The 24334-nt window shown below is 44.8% G+C and overlaps 1 protein-coding gene across 2 annotated transcripts in view; it reads left to right on the top strand.

The window, feature by feature from the left end:
- The window catches only part of LOC137320439 (ufm1-specific protease 2-like), an 84163-nt gene that overhangs the window by 1220 nt on the left and 58609 nt on the right, over positions 1–24334 (top strand). For both annotated transcript variants that reach the window (XR_010962524.1, XM_067982135.1), the window contains exons 2-4: positions 5055–5133; positions 14812–14995; positions 22763–22826. Coding sequence is in view for 1 of the 2 variants with exons in the window: in XM_067982135.1 (XP_067838236.1) it covers positions 5055–5133; positions 14812–14995; positions 22763–22826 (327 nt within the window). In the remaining variant the exon portion in view is untranslated. The remainder of the gene's footprint in view (positions 1–5054; positions 5134–14811; positions 14996–22762; positions 22827–24334) is intronic.

Here is a 24334-nt window from a genome sequence, read left to right as displayed (position 1 = left end):
GAATTAGAAACGGGCTCTGCCGTAGACCCATTGGCCACTTTATATTTTCCTCCTCCCTATTCCCCCTCATCACATACTTCCCCCTCCCTATATGTCTGTCTGATAACAAATAACAGCTACTTTTTTTCCTTTAGCCAATTTCTTAACCAGATGCACAAGTTTTACCTCAAATTCCCACTCTTTTAAGCTTATGTGCGAATCTTTGTTAAAACGCTTTCTGAAAGTCCAGCTACACCATGTCACAAGGATTTTTTTAGAGACCACTTAGAATGCTGTTCTCTCAAAAAGAGTCAAGAAGTTGATCATGCAAGAATTTTCACATTATGAAGCTATTATACACAATGATTCTTGAAATCATAAATCTTAGCTGTGTGAAAAAGTGAATGAAGTTAAATTGTTCTCTTTGGAAAAGAAAAGACTTCAAGGTGATATAACTGACGTTTACAAGATTCTGAAAGGGATTACCAAAGTCATTCTAGGCAAATTATTCACCATGGGAAATGGATCCAATACTGCAGACCCCAAGTTAAAATTAGAAAGTTGTGGAGGAAGCTAGACAGAACTTTACACCCAAAAGTCATGGAATTGGTTACCAGAAAATCCCATTGAAGCAAATGGTGCAAATGGGTTCAAGAGGCAGTGTTTGTGGCAAGAAATGGACTGGAAGAATGTGGTTACAAGATTAGGGTAGGATTGTAGAATGGACAAATGCTGAAATCCCACCTGTCAGAAGTACTATATTGAAAAATTCCAATATGTAGCCTGTATGAATTTCCAGATTATTTTTAAACTGAATTCAAATTCTCAAACATGGTGGGAATTGAACTCCTGTTGATCTGGATTAGTGGTCCAGGCCACTAGACCAGTGACACATCCACTACACTGCCGTACCCATACATAAGATAATTAGATCAGGATCTGCTATTTTATGTTTAAGGTTTCATATATGATGCCTATATTGACTCCTTCGGTACACCCTACACAATCCACGTTGAAAAGATATTGATTATTGACTATGCCAGATTGATCAATAGCAAGGCATTAAATGACGTGTAAATTTTATTTGCTATAGATATTAAAGACATGAGATGCATTATTATTGCTACTTTATTTGACAATATCTGCAATAGTATTATGAATACCATCACAAGATTCATGATTACAATGACGAGTTGGTTCTTAATATGAATTGACAGGATCATAAATCATAAGTGCAACTGTAACTGAACTGTAAGAGCATAAGACCATAATAGATAGGAGCAGGAGTAGGCCATTCGGCCCCTCGAGCCTGCTCCGCCATTCAATGAGATCATGGCTGATCTGATTTTTACCTCAACTCTACTTTCCCGTCTTTTCCCCATATCCTTTGACACCCTTGCTGATCAAAAATTTGTCTAACTCAGCCTTGAATGGATTCAATGACTCAGTCTCCACAGCTTTTTGAGGTAAAGAATTCCAAAGATTCACGACCCTCAAGGAGAAGAAATTCCACCTCATTTCCGTCTTAAACGGGCAACCCTTTATTCTGAGACTATGCCCCCTAGTTTTAGATTCCCCCATGAAGGGTAACATTCTCTCAGCATCTACCCTATCGAGTCCCCTCAGAATCTTGTATGTTTCAATAAGATCTCCTCTCATTCTTCTAAACTCCAATGAGTATAGACCCAACCTGTTCAACCTTACCTCATAAGACAACCCTTTCACACCCGGAATCAACCGAGTGAACCTTCTCTGAACTGCCTCCAATGCAAGTATGTCCTTCCTTAAATAAGGGCACCAGAACTGTACGCAGTACTCCAGGTGTGGTCTCACCAGCACCCTGTACAGTTGTAGCATGACTTCCCTGCTTTTATACTCCATCCCCCTAGAAATAAAGGCCAATATTCCGTTTGCCTTCTGGATTACCTGCTGCACCTGTATGTTGACTTTTTGTGTTTCATGTACGAGGAAACCCAGATCCCTCTGTAGTGCAGCATTTTGTAGTATATTTCTCCATTCAAATATTTTGCTTTTATATTTTTCCTCTCAAAGTGGATGACTTCACATTTTCCCACATTATATTCCATCTGCCAAATTTTTGCCCATTCGCTTAACCTGTCAACCCTTTGCAGACACTTTGTGACCTCATCACAACTTGCTTTTCCACCTATCTTTGTATCATCAGCAAATTTGGCCACAAGACATTTTGTTCCTTCATCCAAGTCATTGATATATATTGTAAATAGTTGAGGCCCCAGCACTGAGCCCTGCGGCACCCCACTAGTTACAGATTGCCATTTTAAAATGACCCTTTTATCCCGACTCTTTATTTTCTGTTAGTTAGCCAATCCTCTATCCATGCCAGTATATTACCCCCAACACCATGAGCTCTTATCTTGTGCAATAATCTTTTATGTGACACCTTATTGAATGCCTTTTGTAAATCCAAATATACTGCATCCATTGGTTCCCCTTTATCCACCCTGCCCGTTACTTCCTCAAAGAACTCTAATAAATTTGTCAGACACGATTTCCCCTTCGTAAAACCATGTTGACTCTCCTTGATTGTATTACGAGTCTCCAAATGTCCTGCTACTACTTCCTTAATAATGGATTCTAGCATTTTCCCAATGACAGATGTTAGGCTAACTAGTCTATAGTTACCTCCTTTCTGTCTCACTCCTTTCTTGAATAGGGGTGTCACGTTTGCGGTTTTCCAATCAGCTGGGACCTTTCCAGAATCTAGTGAATTCTGGAAGATTACAACCAATGCATCCACTATCTCTGTAGCCACTTCCTTTAAGACCCTCGGATGCAAGCCATCAGGTCCAGGGGACATGTCAGCCTTTAGACCCATTAGTTTACCTAGTACTTTTTCTCTAGTGATTGTTTTTAGTTCCTCCCTCCCCTTTACCCCTTGATTTTCTACTATTATTGGTATATTATTAGTGTCTTCTACTGTGAAGACAGATACAAAATATCTGTTCAATTCTTCTGCCATTTCCTTGTTTTCCATTATTATTTCCCCAGTCTCATCCTCTAAGGGACCAATGTTTACTTTAGCTACCCTCTTCCTTTTTATATACTTGTAGAAGCTTTTACTGTCAGTTTTTATATTTCTTGCTAGTTTACTCTCATAATTTATTTTCTCCCTCTTTATTATTCTTTTAGTCATCCTTTGCTGGTTTTTAAAGTTTTCCCAATCTTCGGGCTTACCAGTAATCTTTGCCATGTTGTATGCTTTTTTTTTTAACCTGATACCATCCTTTACTTCCTTAGCTAGCGATGGTTCGTTCATCCTTTTTGTGGAGTCTTTCCTCCTCACAGGGATATATTTTTGTTGCGAGTCATAAAATATCTTTTTAAATATTTGCCACTGCTTATCCACTGTCATACCATCTAATCTGTTTACCCAGGCGACTTTAGCCAATTCTGCCCTCATTCCTTTATAATTGCCCTTATTTAAGTTTAACAGAGTAGTTTCAGACCCAAGATCCTCGCTCTCAAACTGGATGTGAAATTCTATCATGTTATGATCACTGCTTCCCAAGGGCTCTTTTACTTTGAGATCACTAATTAATCCATTACTTTGAGATCATTAATTAATCCATTAATTAAGCTTTATAATATTTCTGTATTGGCAGGAGTTTGCATAGTAACAATATAACTGTTATGGTTGATGTCCAAGATTGCAGTGCAGTCTTAGTGAATTTAAGTTTATAGTCCATGTACCTTTTTGTATAAGGCAGATATATGGCATCGAACACACTGCTGCCCGTATCCTAACTCACACCAAGTCCCGTTCACCCATCACCCCTATGCTTGCTGACCTACATTTGCTCCCGGTGCAGCAATGCCTCGATTAAAAAAATTCTCATCCTTTGTTTCAAATCCCTCCATGGCCTCGCCCCTCCCTTTTTCTGTGACCTACTCCTGCCCTACAACCCTCTGAGAGCTCTGCGCTCCTCCAGTTCTGGCCTCTTACGCATCCCCGATTTTAATTGCTCCACCATTGGCGGCTGTGCCTTCAGCTGCCTAGGGCCTAAGCTCTGAAATTCCCTCCCTAAACCTCTCCACCTCTCTACCTCTCCTCCTTTGAGGCGCTCCTTAAAACCTACATAGGAACATAGGACCAAGCTTTTGGTCACTTGTCCTAATATCTCCTCATGTGGCGCAGTGTCATACTTTGTTTGATAACACTCCTTTGAAGCACCTTGGGACATTTTATTACGTTAAAGGTGCTATATGAATGCAAGTTTTTGTTGTTGATATAATTATGGATAGTGGGACACCGGCCATTCTGCTTCGTTATTATGGACAATCTGGTGAAACTAGGGGAAGGTCTGATTATAGCTCGGATAATAAAATTTATCTAGTCACAAAGTGTAAGGGACCTGAGCACATTAAATCCACCAATTGCCCTACATCCAAAAGTGCATTCCAAAACCTTCCCTTTCAGCTATGCCAAATGATATAAATTATTTAACATTATAAGTTCCTAATTCCCCAAAATAACGTACCTGGTGATGTTGAGAAGGTCTCTACTAGGTCAAGGAACATTGAAGCTGGGCTTCCTCAAACAGGAGAATCTTGCTCAGGCACAGTGCAAATTTGTTTTCTGTAATCTCATGATAAAAGTGGCCTGCCTGTTTGAGTTCTTTCATTTCAACCTCCTCTATTCTTCTGTCATCTAACCTAATTATTATATCCAGGTGATAAAAGTCTTTGCTTAGTGAACTGCTTTTTACAGTTGCTGAAGTCACAATGTTTTTTTAAATTAATGTCACCTTTATTTGCTGTATGATGTAAGTACGAATAGATCTCCTGTGGCTTTTACCATGGAATGTCAGGACCGAACAAATTTCTCCCATTGCATTAGTGTTGCTGTAAGTATAGGTTCGTGGATCTGAGTTTCTGAAGCTCATGAAGCTCCATCTAATGGTAAAAGTGTGTAGCTGCGGGCATAACTGTGTCAGAAAATGGTGATGCTCAAATAAGGAATGTGCAACATACACAGCAAATTTAATATAGTATATAGACAGATGGATTACTTTGTTCCAATCAATTTATTTCAGCTGCCACTTGATTCTGAAGATTTGTTGTTTCGAATAAAGGGGGGATTTCAGTTGGAAGGTATGCTCAGCAAAACAGATGGTGAGTAAATGACTTAATTAGATCCATTTTTAATTTTTAAATAAATCTGTTTATTTTTTGAAAGGGAAATTTTTGTATCATTGAATAATTTAGAAATTTTTTACCACCTCTTGGGTGATGTTGAGATTTTGTGTGCTAAAATTCTGCAAGAGAGCTTTGTTATTTTTAGCTCAGACTACCAGCTGTTCTGGGGAATTCCAATCTCTTCAGGCTAGCCATTTTTCAAAGTTTTTAGCTCACATAATGTATATTTAAACAAAGATGCCCTTTTGAGCAATCTCATTTGCCGACAATTATCATGTGAACTTTGCAATCCAGTAATCTCATTGCCCAATAACAATCGTATGACCATTCTATTCCTTCCACTTCCAAACATTTTTCTTGGTTGTATATATAATCGTGTTATTGACTTGGTTGTATTGTGTTTGATTGACAAGGCTCTGGACCAATACTAGTAAAGGCAGGTCAGGTGAGGTTGGGAATTCAGCAGGTGCCTGGTTCATAAGAACATAAGAAGTCAAGGGCAAGAAATATCCATTTGATCCACCAAGTTCGTATGTTTAATATTTCAACTCACCGAGCTCTGCAACCAACAGCATCTTGAACTCCTTTAACAGAAAATGCTAGAAACACACAGCAGATCAATCAGCATCTCTTGAGAGAGCAGATAAATTCACAATTCGGGTGAGGACCTTTCTTCAGAACTCCTTTACCACCTTTGACCTTGATTACTCTGCCACTGAACGTGGAACAAAAAGGGTGAGGTGTGTAAGATATCATCTTGATATCTCAAATAATCATCAAATTCGGACTCCGGTATCAACGGTCAACTCTCTTTATTTCAGATATTAATTACAATAAGTGAGCAGACAATATATATGCCTATGTGTCTACAAGTAAACAACTCTTTTTTTTTCATTCGTTCACGGGATGTGGGCGTCGCTGGCGAGGCCAGCATTTATTGCCCATCCCTAATTGCCCTCGAGAAGGTGGTGGTGGTGAGCCGCCTTCTTGAATCGCTGCAATCCATGTGGTGACGGTTCTCCCACAGTGCTGTTAGGAAGGGAGTTCCAGGATTTTGACCCAGCGACAATGAAGGAACAGCGATATATTTCCAAGTCGGGATGGTGTGTGACTTGGAGGGGAACGTGCAGGTGGTGTTGTTCCCATGTGCCTGCTGCTCTTGTCCTTCTAGGTGGTAGAGGTCGCGGGTTTGGGAGGTGCTGTCGAAGAAGCCTTTGCGAGTTGCTGCAGTGCATCCTGTGGATGGTACACACTGCAGCCACAGTGCGCCGGTGGTGAAGGGAGTGAATGTTTAGGGTGGTGGATGGGGTGCCAATCAAGCGGGCTGCTTTATCTTGGATGGTGTCGAGCTTCTTGAGTGTTGTTGGAGCTGCACTCATCCAAGCAAGTGGAGAGTATTCCATCACACTCCTGACTTGTGCCTTGTGGATGGTGGAAAGGCTTTGGGGAGTCAGGAGGTGAGTCACTTGCCGCAGAATACCCAGCCTCTGACCTGCTCTCATAGCCACAGTATTTATATGGCTGGTCCAGTTAAGTTTCTGGTCAATGGTGACCCCCAGAATGTTGATGGTGGGGGATTCGGCGATGGTAATGCCGTTGAATGTCAAGAGGAGGTGGTTAGACTCTCTCTTGTTGGAGATGGTCATTGCCAGGCACTTGTCTGGCGCGAATGTTACTTGCCACTTATCAGCCCAAGCCTGGATGTTGTCCAGGTCTTGCTGCGTGCGGGCTCAGACTGCTTCATTATTTGAGGGGTTGCGAATGGAACTGAACACTGTGCAGTCATCAGCGAACATCCCCATTTCTGACCTTATGATGGAGGGAAGGTCATTGATGAAGCAGCTGAAGATGGTTGAGCCTAGGACGCTGCCCTGAGGAACTCCTGCAGCAATGTCCTGGGGCTGAGATGATTGGCCTCCAACAACCACTACCATCTTCCTTTGTGCTAGATATGACTCCAGCCACTGGAGAGTTTTCCCCCTGATTCCCATTGACTTCAATTTTACTAGGGCTCCTTGGTGCCACACTCGGTCAAATGCTGCCTTGATGTCAAGGGCAGTCACTCTCACCACACCTCTGGAATTCAGCTCTTTTGTCCATGTTTGGACCAAGGCTGTAATGAGGTCTGGAGCCGAGTGGTCCTGGCGGAACCCAAACTGAGCATCGGTGAGCAGGTTATTGGTGAGTAAGTGCCGCTTGATAGCACTGTCGATGACACCTTCCATCACTTTGCTGATGATTGAGAGTAGACTGATGGGGTGGTAATTGGCCGGATTGGATTTGTCCTGCTTTTTGTGGACAGGACATACCTGGGCAATTTTCCACATTGTCGGGTACATGCCAGTGTTGTCGCTGTACTGGAACAGCTTGGCTAGAGGCGCAGCTAGTTCTGGAGCACAAGTCTTCAGCACTACAGCTGGGATGTTGTCGGGGCCCATAGCCTTTGCTGTATCCAGTGCACTCAGCCGTTTCTTGATATCACGTGGAGTGAATCGAATTGGCCGAAGACTGGCTTCCGTGGTGGTGGGGATATCGGGAGGAGGCCGAGATGGATCATCCACTCGACACTTCTGGCTGAAGATGGTTGCAAACGCTTCAGCATTGTCTTTTGCACTCACGTGCTGGACTCCGCCATCATTGAGGATGGGGATGTTTACAGAGCCTCCTCCTCCCGTTAGTTGTTTAATTGTCCACCACCATTCACGACTGGATGTGGCAGGACTGCAGAGCTTTGATCTGATCCATTGGTTGTGGAATCGCTTAGCTCTGTCTATAGCATGTTGCTTCCGCTGTTTAGCATGCATGTAGTCCTGAGTTGTAGCTTCACCAGGTTGGCACCTCATTTTTAGGTACGCCTGGTGCTGCTCCTGGCATGCTCTTCTACACTCCTCATTGAACCAGGGTTGATCCCCTGGCTTGTTGGTAATGGTAGAGTGAGGAATATGCCGGGCCATGAGGTTACAGATTGTGCTGGAATACAATTCTGCTGCTGATGGCCCACAGCGCCTCATGGATGCCCAGTTTTGAGCTGCTAGATCTGTTCTGAATCTATCCCATTTAGCATGGTGGTAGTGCCACACAACAAGTTGGATGGTGCCCTCAGTGCGAAGACGGGACTTCGTCTCCACAAGGACTGTGCGGTGGTCACTCCTACCAATACTGTCATGGACAGATGCATTTGCAACAGGTAGATTGGTGAGGTCGAGGTCAAGTAGGTTTTTCCCTCGTGTTGGTTCGCTCACCACCTGCCACAGGCCCAGTCTAGCAGCTATGTCCTTCAGGACTCGGCCAGCTCGGTCAGTAGTGGTGCTACCGAGCCACTCTTGATGATGGACATTGAAGTCCCCCACCCAGAGTACATTTTGTGCCCTTGCTACCCTCAGTGCTTCCTCCAAGTGGTGCTCAACATGGAGGAGGACTGATTCATCAGCTGAGGGAGGACGGTAGGTGGTAATCAGCAGGAGGTTTCCTTGCCCATGTTTGATCTGATGCCATGAGATTTCATGGGGTCCAGAGTCAATGTTGATAACTCAGCCCTCCAGTTCTTACCTGTAGTCCGGGTACTTCAAGCTGTTCCACCTCTCTACCAAACCTCATCCTTGTATATGCTCACATAAACTACTTCCTTCTCATTTCATCATTCTTGCCTAACTTGGGCAAATGTGCAGGTCAGCACATCGCCCCAAAGACCCATCACCACTCGAGATTTATTTAGCAAAGCTAGACAGGTCAGGAATATACCTCTAACGAAGCCAGACAACTCAGGAGAGACAGAACAGCAGCAACGGCCAGCAAGACGGTTTGCGCAGGAAGATAGTGTTAGAAGCAGATGATCTAGTTAGTGGTTAATCACACCACTAGCAGGTACCAAACAGAGACAGTGGCCCCTATATTTACCGGGAGGGTGCGGGGTAGCGCGGGGAAAACCCGGCAAGGCTGGGGTCGCGGGTGTCCTGCCGAATTTAAGGGCAGGAGCTCATTTTAATTTTTTTTCTTCCATTTCCCGCCCGGCAGCTGGCCAAATTGACAGGCTGGCCAGCTGTCGGGCGGGAGATCAGCAGCAAGGAGTAGCTTGGGGATGATCCCTGGCAATCATGATCGCGGGGCAGGCTTCAGGTCGGGGGTTGGGGAGGGGGAGAGGTCGCTGATCGCGGCAGGGGCTAGAGGGCTGGGGAGCGTTCCTGTTCCTCCTGGCCCACAAGGAGTGGTACAAAAAGCACTTGCCTTCTAGACTAAGCACTAGTAGCAGTGAATAGGATACTGATCCTGTGAAATCTCTTTTTAAGCAAAGAAAGGCAGAACTTATTTAGAATAAAAACAGAAAATGTTGGAAATACTCAGTAAGTCAGGCAGCATCAGTGGAGAGAGAAACATAGTTAACGTTTCAGGTTGATGATCTTTTGTCAGAACTGCAAGAAGTTAAAGATTTAACTTTTTTTACCCAAGTACAGAGCCAGGGAAAAGGGGGGATGAAGTGGGGGGGAGGAAAGAACAAAAGGGAGTGATTAAACGACAAAAGGAATGATGGTGCAAGGCAAGAGGGCGTGGTAATTTGACAAGTAAAGAAACAAAAGATGGGTCTAGAGGAGCTGTAAATGGCAACAGCAGAACCATAACCAGCACCTGCTGCCCGAAAAATTGGGAACAGTCGTTACGATCTGAAGTTATTGAAATCAATGTTGAGTCCGGAAGGTTGTGAAGTGCCTAATCGAAAGATGAGGTGCTGTTCCTCCAGCCTCCTCCCGATATCCCCACCATCGCAGAAGCCAGTCTTCAGCCAATTCAATTCATTCCACATGATATCAAGAAACGGCTGAGTGCACTGGATACAGCAAAAGCTATGGGCCCCGACAACATCCCGGCTGTAGTGCTGCAGACTTGTGCTCCAGAACTAGCTGCACCTCTAGCCAAGCTGTTCCAGTATAGCTACAACACTGGCATCTACTTGACAATGTGGAAAATTGCCCAGGCATGTCCTGTCCACAAAAAGCAGGACAAATCCAATTCAGCCAATTACCGCCCCATCAGTCTATTCTCAATCATCAGCAACGTGATGGAAGGTGTCATCGACAGTGCTATCAAGCGGCGCTTACTCACCAATAACCTACTCACCAATGCTCAGTTTGGGTTCCGCCAGGACCACTCGGCTCCAGACCTCATTACAGCCTTGGTCCAAACATGGACAAAAGAGCTGAATTCCAGGGGTGACGTGAAAGTGACTGCCCTTGACATCAAGGCAGCATTTGACCGAGTGTGGCACCAAGGAGCCCTAGTAAAATTGAAGTCAATGGGAATCAGGGGGAAAACTCTCCAGTGGCTGGAATCATATCCAGCACAAAGGAAGATGATAGTGGTTGTTAGAGGGCAATCATCTCAGCCCTAGGACATTGCTGCAGGAGTTCCTCAGGGCAGTGTCCTAGGCCCAACCATCTTCAGCTGCTTCATCAATGACCTTCCCTCCATCATAAGGTCAGAAATGGGGATGTTTGCTGATGATTGCACAGTGTTCAGTTCCATTCGCAACCCCTCAGATAATGAAACAGTCTGAGCCCACATGCAGCAAGACCTGGACAACATCCAGGCTTGGGCTGATAAGTGGCAAGTAACATTCGCGCCAGACAAGTGCCAGGCAATGACCATCTCCAACAAGAGAGGGTCCAACCACCTCCCCTTGACATTCAACGACATTACCATCGCCGAATCCCCCACCATCAACATCCTGGGGGTCACCATTGACCAGAAACTTAACTGGACCAGCACCACTAACAGCACTGTGGGAGAACCGTCACCACGTGGATTGCAGCGGTTCAAGAAGGCGGCTCACCACCACCTTCTCAAGGGCAATTAGGGATGGGCAATAAATGCTGGCCTCGCCAGCGACGCCCACATCCCATGAACGAATAATAAAAAAAATCAGTATAGGAGGCAGAGGACATAGAGGTCAGAGTGGGAGTAGGACGGAGAATTAAAATGGCAAGCGATCGGACGCTTGCAGACTGAACGGAGGTGTTCAGCAAAGCGATCACCCAATCTGCATTTGGTCTCCCCTATGTAGAGGAGACCGCATTGTGAGCAGCGAATACAGTATACTAAATTGAAAGAAGTACAAGTAAATCGTTGTTTCACCTGGAAGGACCATGTCTGATAAATTTGCTTGAGTTCTTTGAGGATATAACGTACAGGGTGGATAAAGGGGAACCAGTGGACGTAGTGTATTTGGACTTCCAGAAGGCATTCGACAAGGTGCCACATAAAAGATTATTGCTCAAGATAAAGAATCACTGGATTGGGGGTAATATTCTGGCATGGGTGGAGGATTGGTTATCTAACAGGAAGCAGAGAGTTGGGATAAATGGTACATTCTCGGACTGGCAACCTGTAGCCAGTGGTGTTCCGCAGGGGTCGGTGCTGGGTCCCCAACTCTTTACAATCTATACTAATGATTTGGAGGAGGGGACCGAGTGTAACATATCAAAGTTTGCAGATGATACAAAGATGGGAGGGAAAGTAGAGAGTGAGGAGGACGTAAAAAACCTACAAGGGGATATAGACAGGCTGGGTGAGTGGGCGGAGATTTGGCAGATGCAATACAATATTGGAAAATGTGAGGTTATGCACTTTGGCAGGAAAAATCAGAGAGCAAGTTATTATCTTAATGGCGAGAAACTGGAAAGTACTGCAGTACAAAGGGATCTGGGGGTCCTAGTGCAAGAAAATCAAAAAGTTAGTATGCAGGCGCAGCAGGTGATCAAGAAGGCCAACGGAATGTTGGCTTTTATTGCTAGGGGGATAGAATATAAAAACAGGGAGGTATTGCTGCAGTTATATAAGGTATTGGTGAGACCGCACCTGGAATACTGCATACAGTTTTGGTCTCCATACTTAAGAAAAGACATGCTCTCGAGGCAGTACAAAGAAGGTTCACTCGGTTAATCCCGGGGATGAGGGGGTGGACATATGAGGAGAGGTTGAGTAGATTGGGACTCTACTCATTGGAGTTCAGAAGAATGAGAGGCTATCTTATTGAAACATATAAGATTGTGAAGGGGCTTGATCGGGTGGATGCGGTAAGGATGTTCCCAAGGATGGGTGAAACTAGAACTAGGGGGCATAATCTTAGAATAAGGGGCTGCTCTTTCAAAACTGAGATGAGGAGAAACTTCTTCACTCAGAGGGTAGTAGGTCTGTGGAATTTGCTGCCCCAGGAAGCTGTGGAAGCTACATCGTTAAATAAATTTAAAACTGAAAGTGAAAGTGACTGCCCTTGACATCAAGGCAGCATTTGACCGAGTGTGGCACCAAGGAGCCCTAGTAAAATTGAAGTCAATGGGAATCAGGGGGAAAACTCTCCAGTGGCTGTAAAGAGTTGGGGACCCAGCACCGACCCCTGCGGAACACCACTGGCTACAGGTTGCCAGTCCGAGAATGTACCATTTATCCCAACTCTCTGCTTCCTGTTAGATAACCAATCCTCCACCCATGCCAGAATATTACCCCCAATCCAGTGATTCTTTATCTTGAGCAATAATCTTTTATGTGGCACCTTGTCGAATGCCTTCTGGAAGTCCAAATACACTACGTCCACTGGTTCCCCTTTATCCACCCTGTACGTTATATCCTCAACTGGCTTAGTGGCAGAAGGCAGAGGGTGATGGTCGAAGGTTGTTTTTGTGACTGGAAGCCTGTGGCCAGTGGGGTACCACAGGGATCTGTGCTGGGTCCCTTACTGTTTGTGGTCTACATTAACGACTTGGATATGAATGTAAAAAGTATGATCAGTAAGTTCGCTGATGATACAAAAATTGGTAGGGTGGTAAATAGCGAGGAGGATAGCCTCAGTCTGCAGGACGATATAGATGGGTTGGTCAGATGGGCGGAACAGTGGCAAATGGAATTTAACCCGGAAAAGTGCGAGGTGATGCACTTTGGAGGGACTAACAAGGCAAGGGAATACACAATGAATGGGAGGACCCTAGGCAAGACAGAGGGTCAGAGGGATCTTGGTGTGCAAGTTCACAGATCCCTGAAGGCGGCGGAACAGGTAGATAAGGTGGTAAAGAAGGCATATGGGATACTTGCCTTTATTAGCCGAGGCATAGAATATAAGAGCAAGGAGGTTATGATGGAGCTGTATAAAACACTGGTTAGGCCACAGCTGGAGTACTGTGTGCAGTTCTGGTCGCCACACTACAGGAAGGATGTGATCGCTTTGGAGAGGGTGCAGAGGAGATTCACCAGGATGTTACCAGGGCTGGAGCGCTTCAGCTATGAAGAGAGACTGGGAAGATTGGGTTTGTTTTCCTTGGGGCAGAGGAGGCTGAGGGGGGACATGATTGAGGTGTACAAAATTATGAGGGGCACAGATAGGATGGATACTAAGGAGCTTTTTCCCTTCGTTGAGGGTTCTATAACAAGGGGACATAGATCCAAGGTAAAAGGCGGGAGGTTTAGAGGGGATTTGAGAAAGAACTTTTTCACCCAGAGGGTGGTTGGAGTCTGGAACTCACTGCCTGAGAGGGTTGTGGAGGCAGGAACCCTCACAACATTCAAGAAGCATTTGGATGAGCACTTGAAATGCCATAGCATACAAGGCTACGGACCAAATGCTGGAATATGGGATTAGATTAGACTGGGCTTGATGGCCGGCGCGGACACGATGGGCCGAAGGGCCTCTATCCGTGCTGTATAACTCTATGAGAAATCGACAGTTTCCTAGAAGTAAAGGGAATTAGGGGTTACGGGGAGCGGGCAGGAAATTGGACATGAATTTAGATTTGAGGTTAGGATCAGATCAGCCATGATCTTATTGAATGGCGGAGCAGGCTCGAGGGGCCGATTGGCCTACTCCTGCTCCTATTTCTTATGTTCTTATGAGTGTTTGGGGCCCTTGATGGTGGGCAGGGAGGAGGTGAAAGGACAGGAGTTGCACCTCCTTGGACGCTTGCGGACTAGGCATGGGAAGGTGCCGTGGGAAGGGGAGTGGGTATTAGGGTGATGGAAGAATGGACCAGGGTGTCTCTGAGGGAAAGGTCCCTTCGGAATGCCTTTCATGTCCTCAGGATGCTAAAAGTGCTTCACAGACAATTAAGTACTTTTGAAATGTAGTCACTGTTGTAATGTCAAGAAATATGGCAGCCACTGTGTGCACAGCAAGGTCCCATAAACAGCAATGAGATAAATGACCAGATTATTTGTTTTAGTGGTGCTGGTTGAAGGATAACTGTTAGCCAGGTCACCGGAAGAACTCTCCTGCTCTTCTTTGAATAGTGCCATAAGGCCTGTTATGTCCATCTGTGAGGGCAGATGGTGCCTTTGTTCAACATCTCATCCAAAAGACGGCACCTTTGACAATGCAGCACTTCCTCAGAACTGCACTGATGTAGCAGCCTACATTAAATGCTCGAGTCTCTGGAATGGAGCTTGAACCCATGACCTTCTGACTCAGAGGGAAGAGTGCTACTGTGATAATGGCCTGCAGTTGTTTCCTTTCAGCATTTTTCTCCAGACTGTATCCATAAGTGATCATAACTAGAAATTATAGTCTGTCAAAAGCTGCATCCATTCACAATTTAAGCATGCTATGGAAGACTTGTAAGCATTAATATTGGGGTCTACAGCACTTATATATATGTCTTTTTTCTTCATTGAAATCAGAATCAGATATTAAAGCAGGCCTTTCGGAAGCCTTTAAGGATCTCATTAGTAAGGTGAATTCACATGCTTTCATCCTAAATGGTCTTGGCGGTTCACTATATCTATGGCCTAAATCCCACGCCAGCACAAGTCCTTCAGAACTACACGACGACGCTCGCTGCAAATCCATCTTAAAATTTGTTACGTAAGTAGCAGAATGGAATGTGTTAAGTGCCTCAATGCTAGAACATAAGAACATAAGAAATAGGAGCAGGAGTAGGCCAATTGGCCCCTCGAGCCTGCTCCGCCATTCAATGAGATCATGGCTGATCTGATCCAAATCTCAAATCTAAATTCATGTCCAATTTCCTGCCTGCTCCCCGTAACCCCTAATTCCCTATATTGGTGCATGTTGTCACTAGGATTTCAATAAGTCTTAAGGTGTGCATGTTAAATTTTCATATCTGCACTTCAGTTGAACATCTAGTTTTTCAAGTCATAGAGTCATAGAGTTATACAGCACGGATAGAGGCCCTTCGGCCCATCGTGTCCGCGCCGGCCATCAAGCCCTGTCTACTCTAATCCCATATTCCAGCATTTGGTCCGTAGCCTTGTATGCTATGGCATTTCAAGTGCTCATCCAAATGCTTCTTGAATGTTGTGAGGGTTCCTGCCTCCACAACCCTTTCAGGCAGTGAGTTCCAGACTCCAACCACCCTCTGGGTGAAAAAGTTCTTTCTCAAATCCCCTCTAAACCTCCCGCCTTTTACCTTGGATCTATGTCCCCTTGTTATAGAACCCTCAACGAAGGGAAAAAGCTCCTTAGTATCCATCCTATCTGTGCCCCTCATAATTTTGTACACCTCAATCATGTCCCCCCTCAGCCTCCTCTGCCCCAAGGAAAACAAACCCAATCTTCCCAGTCTCTCTTCATAGCTGAAGCGCTCCAGCCCTGGTAACATCCTGGTGAATCTCCTCTGCACCCTCTCCAAAGCGATCACATCCTTCCTGTAGTGTGGCGACCAGAACTGCACACAGTACTCCAGCTGTGGCCTAACCAGTGTTTTATACAGCTCCATCATAACCTCCTTGCTCTTATATTCTATGCCTCGACTAATAAAGGCAAGTATCCCATATGCCTTCTTTACCACCTTATCTACCTGTTCCGCCGCCTTCAGGGATCTGTGAACTTGCACACCAAGATCCCTCTGACCCTCTGTCTTGCCTAGGGTCCTCCCATTCATTGTGTATTCCCTTGCCTTGTTAGTCCCTCCAAAGTGCATCACCTCGCACTTTTCCGGGTTAAATTCCATTTGCCACTGTTCCGCCCATCTGACCAACCCATCTATATCGTCCTGCAGACTGAGGCTATCCTCCTCGCTATTTACCACCCTACCAATTTTTGTATCATCAGCGAACTTACTGATCATACCTTTTATATTCATATCCAAGTCGTTAATGTAGACCACAAACAGCAAGGGACCCAGCACCGATCCCTGTGGTACCCCACTGGCCACAGGCTTCCAGTCACAAAAACAACCTTCGACCATCACCCTCTGCCTTCTGCCACTAAGCCAGTTTTGTATCCAAAGTGCCAAGGCACCCTGGATTCCATGGGCTTGTACCTTCTTGACCAGTCTCCTGTGGGGGACTTTATCGAAGGCCTTACTGAAATCCATGTATACCACATCCACTGCGTTACCCTCATCCACACGCCTAGTCACCCCCTCAAAAAATTCAATCAAATTAGTCAGACATGATCTTCCCTTGACAAAGTATTGATTTTGTCTGTCCAAATTTGGGTTGTGTCTGGAGAGATTTTGAATTATGTAATATTCTACATTATATTACAGTGAAGTGAAGTACTGGTGGTTACAGATATGTTACAGGTGATGCTAGAGATAAAAGTAATTTGAGGTGATGAATTACAAGTATCACACAAGAAGGGTATCGCACAACATCACCTTTGTTGGCTTGTGTGATTTTTCTTTTGGAATGTAAGTACCAAAATGCTAAATAAGCCTGGTGACATTCTGAATGACTAACTAATGAACAAAGAACAACAACAACTTGCATTTATATAGCGCCTTTAACGTAGTAGAACGTCCCAAGACTCTTCACAGGAGTGTTATCAAACAAAATTTGACACCGAGCCACATAAGGAGATGTTAGGACAGGTGACCAAAAGCTTGATCAAAGAGGTGCATAGAATGTACAGCACAGAAACATGCCATTCGGCCCAACTGGTGGTCCATGCTGGTGGTTATGCTCCACACGAGCCTCCTCTCTCCCTACTTCATCTAACCCTTTCAGCATATCCTTCTATTCCTTTTCCCTCATGTGTTTATCTAACTTCCCCTTAAAAGCATCTATACTAGTTGCCTCAACTACTGCTTGTGGTAGCGAGTTCCACATACTAACCATTCTGGGTAAAGTTTCTCCTGAATTCCCTATTGGATTTATTAGTGACTATCTTATATTTATGGCCCCTAGTTCTGGTCTCCCCTGCAAGTCGAAACATCTTCTCTATGTCTACCTTATCAAACTCTTTCATAATCTTAAAGATCTCTATCAGGTCAACCCTCAATCTTCTCTTTTCTAGAGAAAAGAGCCCCAGCCTGCTCAATTTTTCCTGATAGGTATAACCTCTCAGTTCTGGTATCATCATAGTAAATCTTTTTTGCACCTTCTCCAGTGCCTCTATATCATTTTTATAATATGGAAACCAGAACGGTTCACAGTATTCCAAGTGTGGTCTAATGAAGGTTCTATACAAGTTTAACATAACTTCTCTGCTTTTCAATTCTATCTCTCTAGAAATGAATACCAGTGCTTGGCTTGCTTTTTTAATGGCCTTATTCACCTGTGTCACTACTTTTAGTTTTTTGTGAGCTGTACCCCCAGATCCCTCTGTTCCTCTACCCCATCCAGACTCTTATTATCCAAGCAGTATGTGGCCCCCTTATTCTTCCTACCAAAATGTAATACCTCACACTTATCTATATTGAAATTCATTTGCCAATTACACGCCCATTGTGCAAGTTTATTAATGTCTTCCTGTATTTTGTTGCAGTCCTCCTCAGTATTAACTATACCCCCCCCTGTTTGGTGTGGTCCGCAAATTTGGAAATTGTACTTCCAATTCCCGATTCCAAATCATTTATGTAAATGGTGAACAATGGTGGTTCCAGCACCGATCCTTCTGGAACACCATTTCCCACCTTTTGCCAATCTGAGTAACTACTTTTAACCCCTACTCTCTGTTTTCTGTTTTGTGACCAGCTTGCTATCCATTCTGCTACTTGTCCCCTGACTCCACATGCTCTGTCCTTAATCATGAGTCCACTCTGCCGTACCTTATCGAAGGCCTTTTGAAAATGGTAGGTTTTAAGGAGCAACATAAAGGAAGAGAGAGTGGTAGAGAGACAGAGAGGTTTAGGGAGGGAATTCCAGAGCTTAGGTCCTTGGCAGCTGAAGGCATGGCCGCCAATGGTGGAGCGATTAAAATCGGCGATGCACAAGAGGCAAGAATTGGAGGAGCACAGAGATCTCGGAGGGTCGTAGGGCTCCAGGAGGTTACAGAGATAGGGAGGGGCGAGGCCATGGAGAGATTTGAAAACAAGGATGAGAATTTTAAAATCGAGATGTTCTCAGACTGGGAGCCAATGTAGGTCAGCGAGCTCAGGGGTGATGGGTGAATGGGACTTGATGCGAGTTAGGATACGGGCAGCAGAGTTTTGGATTGGACAATTTTTTGCTGTGATGTATTACTCCATCTTGGCCATTAAGGTCCTTTTTTAAAAAAAAATTCAATTAAGCTTCAATAACTTGTTCATTATTAGTCAAATTAATCTATGCCTTGTGTGTACGGTTTGACTACATTTCTCCCTCTGAGATGAAAATAAATGATAATTAGAAACCCTTTTGCATAGACATTTTGTAAATTTTTTGATAAGTGTTACTTTTATAAAATTCAAAGTAGCTTTTTCCACACTTGTTTGAAGACACCTTTTTGTTAATCTTCTGTTCATTCATTTCAAGTATTGGGCCACTATGATATAATTAAGGTGGCTGTCCCCACACATTGGTGTCGGTCACTTCAGTACCATGGTTCAACAAATAGTTCACATGATGTAATTACATCTCTAACAGTAACATTATTCCACAGATAAAAAGGCTTTCTATCAGTTTAAAATAGGCTTGCCACCTGGCTGTCTTCTTTAGTTTTCATAAGTCAAAGTGGGTTTTGAAAATTGTTGTCCATTGTAATGGGGAATAGAGTGACCTAGTTTGTAATGTTGAAGAAAACAGCCACTGTGTTGCTGCTTACAGCTGGCAGCAATTTCGAAAACCTGGCTGGGCTGATGACAAACTGGCTACTTAGTCACCATGGTTGATTTGTCTCAACAACGACAACAAATTACATTTATTTAGCACATTTAACGTAGTAAAACATTCGAAGGCTCTTCACATGAGCGTTATCAAACAAAATTAGACACTGAGCCAAATAAAGAGATATTAGGATAGGTGACCAAAAGCTTGGTCAAAAAGGAAGGTTTTAAAGAGTGTCTTAAAGGAGGGGAGAGGTTTAGCGAGGGAAGTTTTAAATATCTTTCCAATCTATTCAGAACCATTGTCTGCTGAGTAAAAAAATTCCGTATTCACCCATTTTGTTCTTACTGTTCCAAAATTACCTCGTCTTCATGAAGGGGATTTGTCTTGCTTTGTCAACAATCTGTTTTACATCCAGGGCCCGATGTTACCAGGGTTGTGCTATCGGGCGCGTGGGTAACGCGCCTGGCGAAATCAGTCAGCTCCCCGCGTGATCGTAGCATAATTGGATCCACTTACCTTGTCTTCCGGGTTCCCCACTGCTGATCTGCGCGTCGGGCGGGCTGCGCATGCGCAGTAAGATCTGTCAGCTGGAGGAGCTCTATTTAAAGGGGCAGTCCTCCACTGACTGATATTGCAACAAACAGAAAAAATCACAGCGTGGAGCAGCCCAGGGGGAAGGCTGTTCCCAGTTTAATGATGCCTCACTCCAGGTATCAATACATGGGGTGAGGAGGAGGGGGAGGACGGAGATCTTCCCCCCGCCCCGGCGGGCGGGAGTAAGCGGCCTGCCTCTGCCACCAGGAAGGCCTGGCTCGAGGTGGCAGATGAGGTCACCAGCACCACCAACATATCGCCCACCTGCATACAGTGCAGGAGGCGCTCCAATGACCTCAGTAGGTCAGCCAAAGTGAGTACACTTACTCTTTCCCCTACACTCCATCTGCCACATCACCGCCCCCACCCCACATCTCCTTCTGCACTGCCAACACTACTCTGTCACATCACCCCTCATACCCACTCAAAGCTCATCCTCATCTTACCTGCACTTACTCACCTCGCCAGTACTCATCCCGCCACTACCACTCAACCCAATCCTCATACAATCTCATGGCTCTATCTCGTACTCACCCTCTCGTGCATCTCTTTCACGGCCAGCCTCACTCAACCTGCCACTACCTGTGCTGCAGCCACTGGGCATGCATCAGATATGTGCAGTAGGCAGCGTAAGGCAAACGTGTCGTGAGCATGAAGGGGATGCACAAGGGTGTTTGAGGGTTTGTCATGGTTGTTACTTATATTGAATTTCTGACCAACTCACATTACATATTATATTGGCACCACTACTGCCATGTCTTCGCGAATCTTGTCTAGTCTGTGCAACAATGCCCTTTCCTGAGGATCACTACGAAGACCCACAACTGATGCCACCCATTGTGTCACTTCAGAGTGGGTGCAGGTGTATTTGCAGGGCTCTTTTGTGCAGACGGCTGAGAGACGTCGGTGATGTCCCCGGTTGCACCCTGGAAGGATGCGGAGGAGAGGTTGTTGAGGGCAGTGGTGACTTTGACAGCGACAGGTAAGAAGATGGTGCTCGGGCCAGCCAGGAGTAGCTTGGCATGAAGGAGGCTGCAGATGTCCACGACTACATGTCGTGTGACTCTGAGCCTCCGTGTGCACTGCTGCTCAGAGAGGTCCAGGAAGCTGAGCCTCGGTCTGTGGACCCTGTGGCGAGGGTAGTGCCCTCTGCGACGCATCTCTCTCTGCGGTAGCCCTCCCTCCTGCTGTGCAGGTGGATGTGTCACAGCACTCTGTTGTGGAGCTCCACGTGGCAGAGGTGGACGGCGTGGATGGCGAGGCTGGTGATGCTGTTCTCCCTCCGAGGAGGTCATGACTGCAGCTACGGCGGCCCCCATCCAGAAGATGTACATCTGAGGGGGTCCGCAAGGTAGGTACATGTCTCTGGACCCCGGGGTAAGTGTGCAAGTTGGTGATTTTGATTGTCAGGAGGAGGGCGGTGGAGGCCAAACTTTGTCCCAAGTGACAGAGTGGCCTCCTGCAATGAGTGAGGGTCTCCCCCCCGACGTGTCAAATGGACCTTTGCAGCTGCCACAGGCTGACCGCTGCAACAGGTTCATTTGAACTGGGAGTGTTTCCCCCAGTGTGGGAAACAGTCTCAGTTTGCTCTAAAATCCCACCCCTCCTCACATAATCCCTTAATCAGGTCAGTTAATGACCAGAACAAGCCAAATAAATAGCTTCAAGTGGCATCCCGTTGGCTTTAATTGCCTGCCGGATTCCCACCAGCGGGGGCTGCGCGTGCACGCCGGCGCGTCAATGGGGAACCCGGAAGTGCGCGGGTTCGATGCGGGCTCCGGTCCCGCTCCGGGATTTCCCGATTTTCAGGGCCCCCCGCCAGGAACGCACCCGATAGCGGGTGCTAAAATGCTGCCCCTAATGTGGACAAGTAAAACATTGAACATAAAACAAGGAAATTACAGATAAGCTCATTGAAACCACATTCCTGAGGTGAAGAAACAGTGCACTGCAATCAAATACACCATCATAAGACTGCCAGCATCCTTAACAAAAAGTAAAATCAAATTGGAGCTTTTTTTTTAGTTTGGAGGGTGTGTTAGCAGAAATTGAACTCTTCCTTTCCCTGTTAGACTGCTAATTTTTTTTTAAGTCCTCATTGCCACTGTAGCTCGAAGCATAGATAGTAGGCATGAGCCTTTCAGCATTTGGAAACCTATTTGATGACTATTAAATCCATTTGCTTTCTATTCATGAAGGTTGTTTGCATATTTCAATCTGTTTGCACAATATGTGGAGATAAATTTAAACATGATTTCAGATTATCTTTGTTTTGTTCAATGCTGTCTCTGACCATGCACGTTCTGATAAAGGGTCCCACTTGCTTTAAACTTGTTTACTTATGTGTCAAGAATTCTGCAGAGCTTGTCATATTTCTTGTCAATTCAGCCTCTTCCCACAGCATTACACTATAATAGGCAACTTAATGGTATAGAGAAAATTGAGTCTGTGCCTGTGAAAGCCCATCCTACCCACCCTACTGCCGTGGTAGTGTGTGTTGCTCCAGTCCAATGTGCATCATGTGTTTGTTCTGAAGAAAGGGAAGAGGATGGAAAAAATTTGGATCTTCATCTCTTCTATTGTCTTTTACATGGATTGAAATGAAGAAACTCTTAGTTTATGTCATGATTTTCTTTAATTCATCTGTGTCAATGTTGGTACCAGTCCATCCTTGTACATTGTTTCCGTGTTCTGCAATTGTGCACATCAGAGTAAACCTGGGAGTCAAGTATGTTTGGTAGTACAGATGTGCCACCTTGTGGCAGCACAAAGTAATAATCCTTTCAATAATCAGTTATTAAAACTATTGTGCAATTTGTGATCATTATGTGGCTACGTTTAGGTAAAAGTATATTAGTATACAATAATCATGATTCAGCTAGCTCAACAGCTAGATAGTAGGCAGATGCGTAGAATTGATGGTTTTGTGAGGTATATATTCTTGTGAGTTCTTGCTCTGGTACACAATTTAAAAATAAACTTATCTGAACAATCAGGTTCTATTTGGGTGTTGTTTTATCACGGTGTACAATTTTTATTTCAGGATTGAGGTCAATGACTCTCTTAAAAGGATTCCCAAAAAGAAATCTCTAAAGATCACACCTCTGGTAAGCATATATATTTTATAATTTTTGATATTGAGGACCGCTTGCTTTTACAAGTATTTCTGATGATGCAAATTGCGTACTGATTTTAATGTATTCAGCCAGACTTTTCTTGAGGTAATAAACGGTAAAGACAATTTACTGAGGCTTCACTGGAAATGTGGAGCCTTCATAGCCAGGAGCAGCATGGGTTGTGAAATCAGATGCATAGACTGGTGCACGCAATTCATTGTCGGTTTCGTTTTGTGGTGAAGGACAAGTGGGGCGACTGGAGACTTCACAAGCCTCATTTGTTTAAAATTGGTCCCACATTGGATCTCATGGCTTTCTCACCAGCAGCTCGCTGCTCACCCATCTTGAAATAGGCTTGGTAGCGTCTGGGTGCCCTGGCCTGTAGGAGTAGGCTTCTTAAAGGTGACTATAACATTTTACTTTTAGGTTGATCGTTCCTTTTTGTTGCTAACCATATTGCTTTTTCTAGATTTTTGTTGCTGCATAAATTTTTGTTGCTGTTCAGATTTCATTTTTTGCTTTGCAAGGCTTGCTTCTAAATGCATTGCCAACCATCTTGTTTCCAGTAATCAAAATAGTCAGGATGGGAATTCTTTTGCGTGTCCCAATGGCACTCCTAGATTTAGAAGAGGAAGAGCAGTTCTTGAGGGGACAAAAAGACAGTTGTGGTTGTATCTCACATATTATGTACAGAGCTATACTTAAACCAGGACCCATACTTACTGACCCAAACAGCCCTTTGTGGTCATCAGTGCCTCTGCTTCACAAAGTGGCTGCCACACAGTTATACCATCTCTGGAAGCCAATTGGCAGCTAACGTAACACAGGGCCAAATCTCCATATGTGTGGTGGGGGGGGGGTTGGCATTAAACGGTTATGTTATCGGATCTTTCTAAGCCACCACTGATAATTTATGCAAAGTCAGTGAGTTGATTATCTACAGATGCATTTAGCAAGTGACAGTGGCCTTCTTTGCAAATGGCACTTTGTTGAGGGATAACCTTACTGCAATGACTCAGTCAGTGACCTCCCTCCATGCAGCTGGTATTGTGTGTTTTTGCTTGCAGGTGGCCTTCAGCTTCAAATAGGGCCACCATTTTTGATGCACAAAACAGAGATGGATAAACCAGGTAACTATAAATCAGTTATTCTAACATCAGTTGTGGGCAAACTCTTAGGGGGTAATTTTAACCCCCAGGACGAGCTGGGTGAGGGGGGGGGGCAGCGGTTAAAATTACAAAAATGGGAAACCCAACCTACCCACTTCCAGTTTTAATGTAAACGGGTTTGGGGGGCAGGTGACTAACCTGCTCTCCGGAGGTGGGCCCCTAATTTAAATATTTTAATGAGGCAACGTGCCTTAGATTTTAGTTGTGTTTCAGATTTAATGCCTGCGGGCCTGGTTTCCCAGGCCTCGAGAAACCTAGCAGCTGAATGGAGGCGAGAACGGCTGGATCCAACAGGTAAGTGCATTTGCAGCACTGCTTGTGGGCTAGGAA

This window comes from Heptranchias perlo, chromosome 4 (assembly GCF_035084215.1).
Source record: "Heptranchias perlo isolate sHepPer1 chromosome 4, sHepPer1.hap1, whole genome shotgun sequence".
NCBI classification, from domain to species: domain Eukaryota; kingdom Metazoa; phylum Chordata; class Chondrichthyes; order Hexanchiformes; family Hexanchidae; genus Heptranchias; species Heptranchias perlo.
This window is presented reverse-complemented; position numbering and strand designations above follow the sequence as displayed.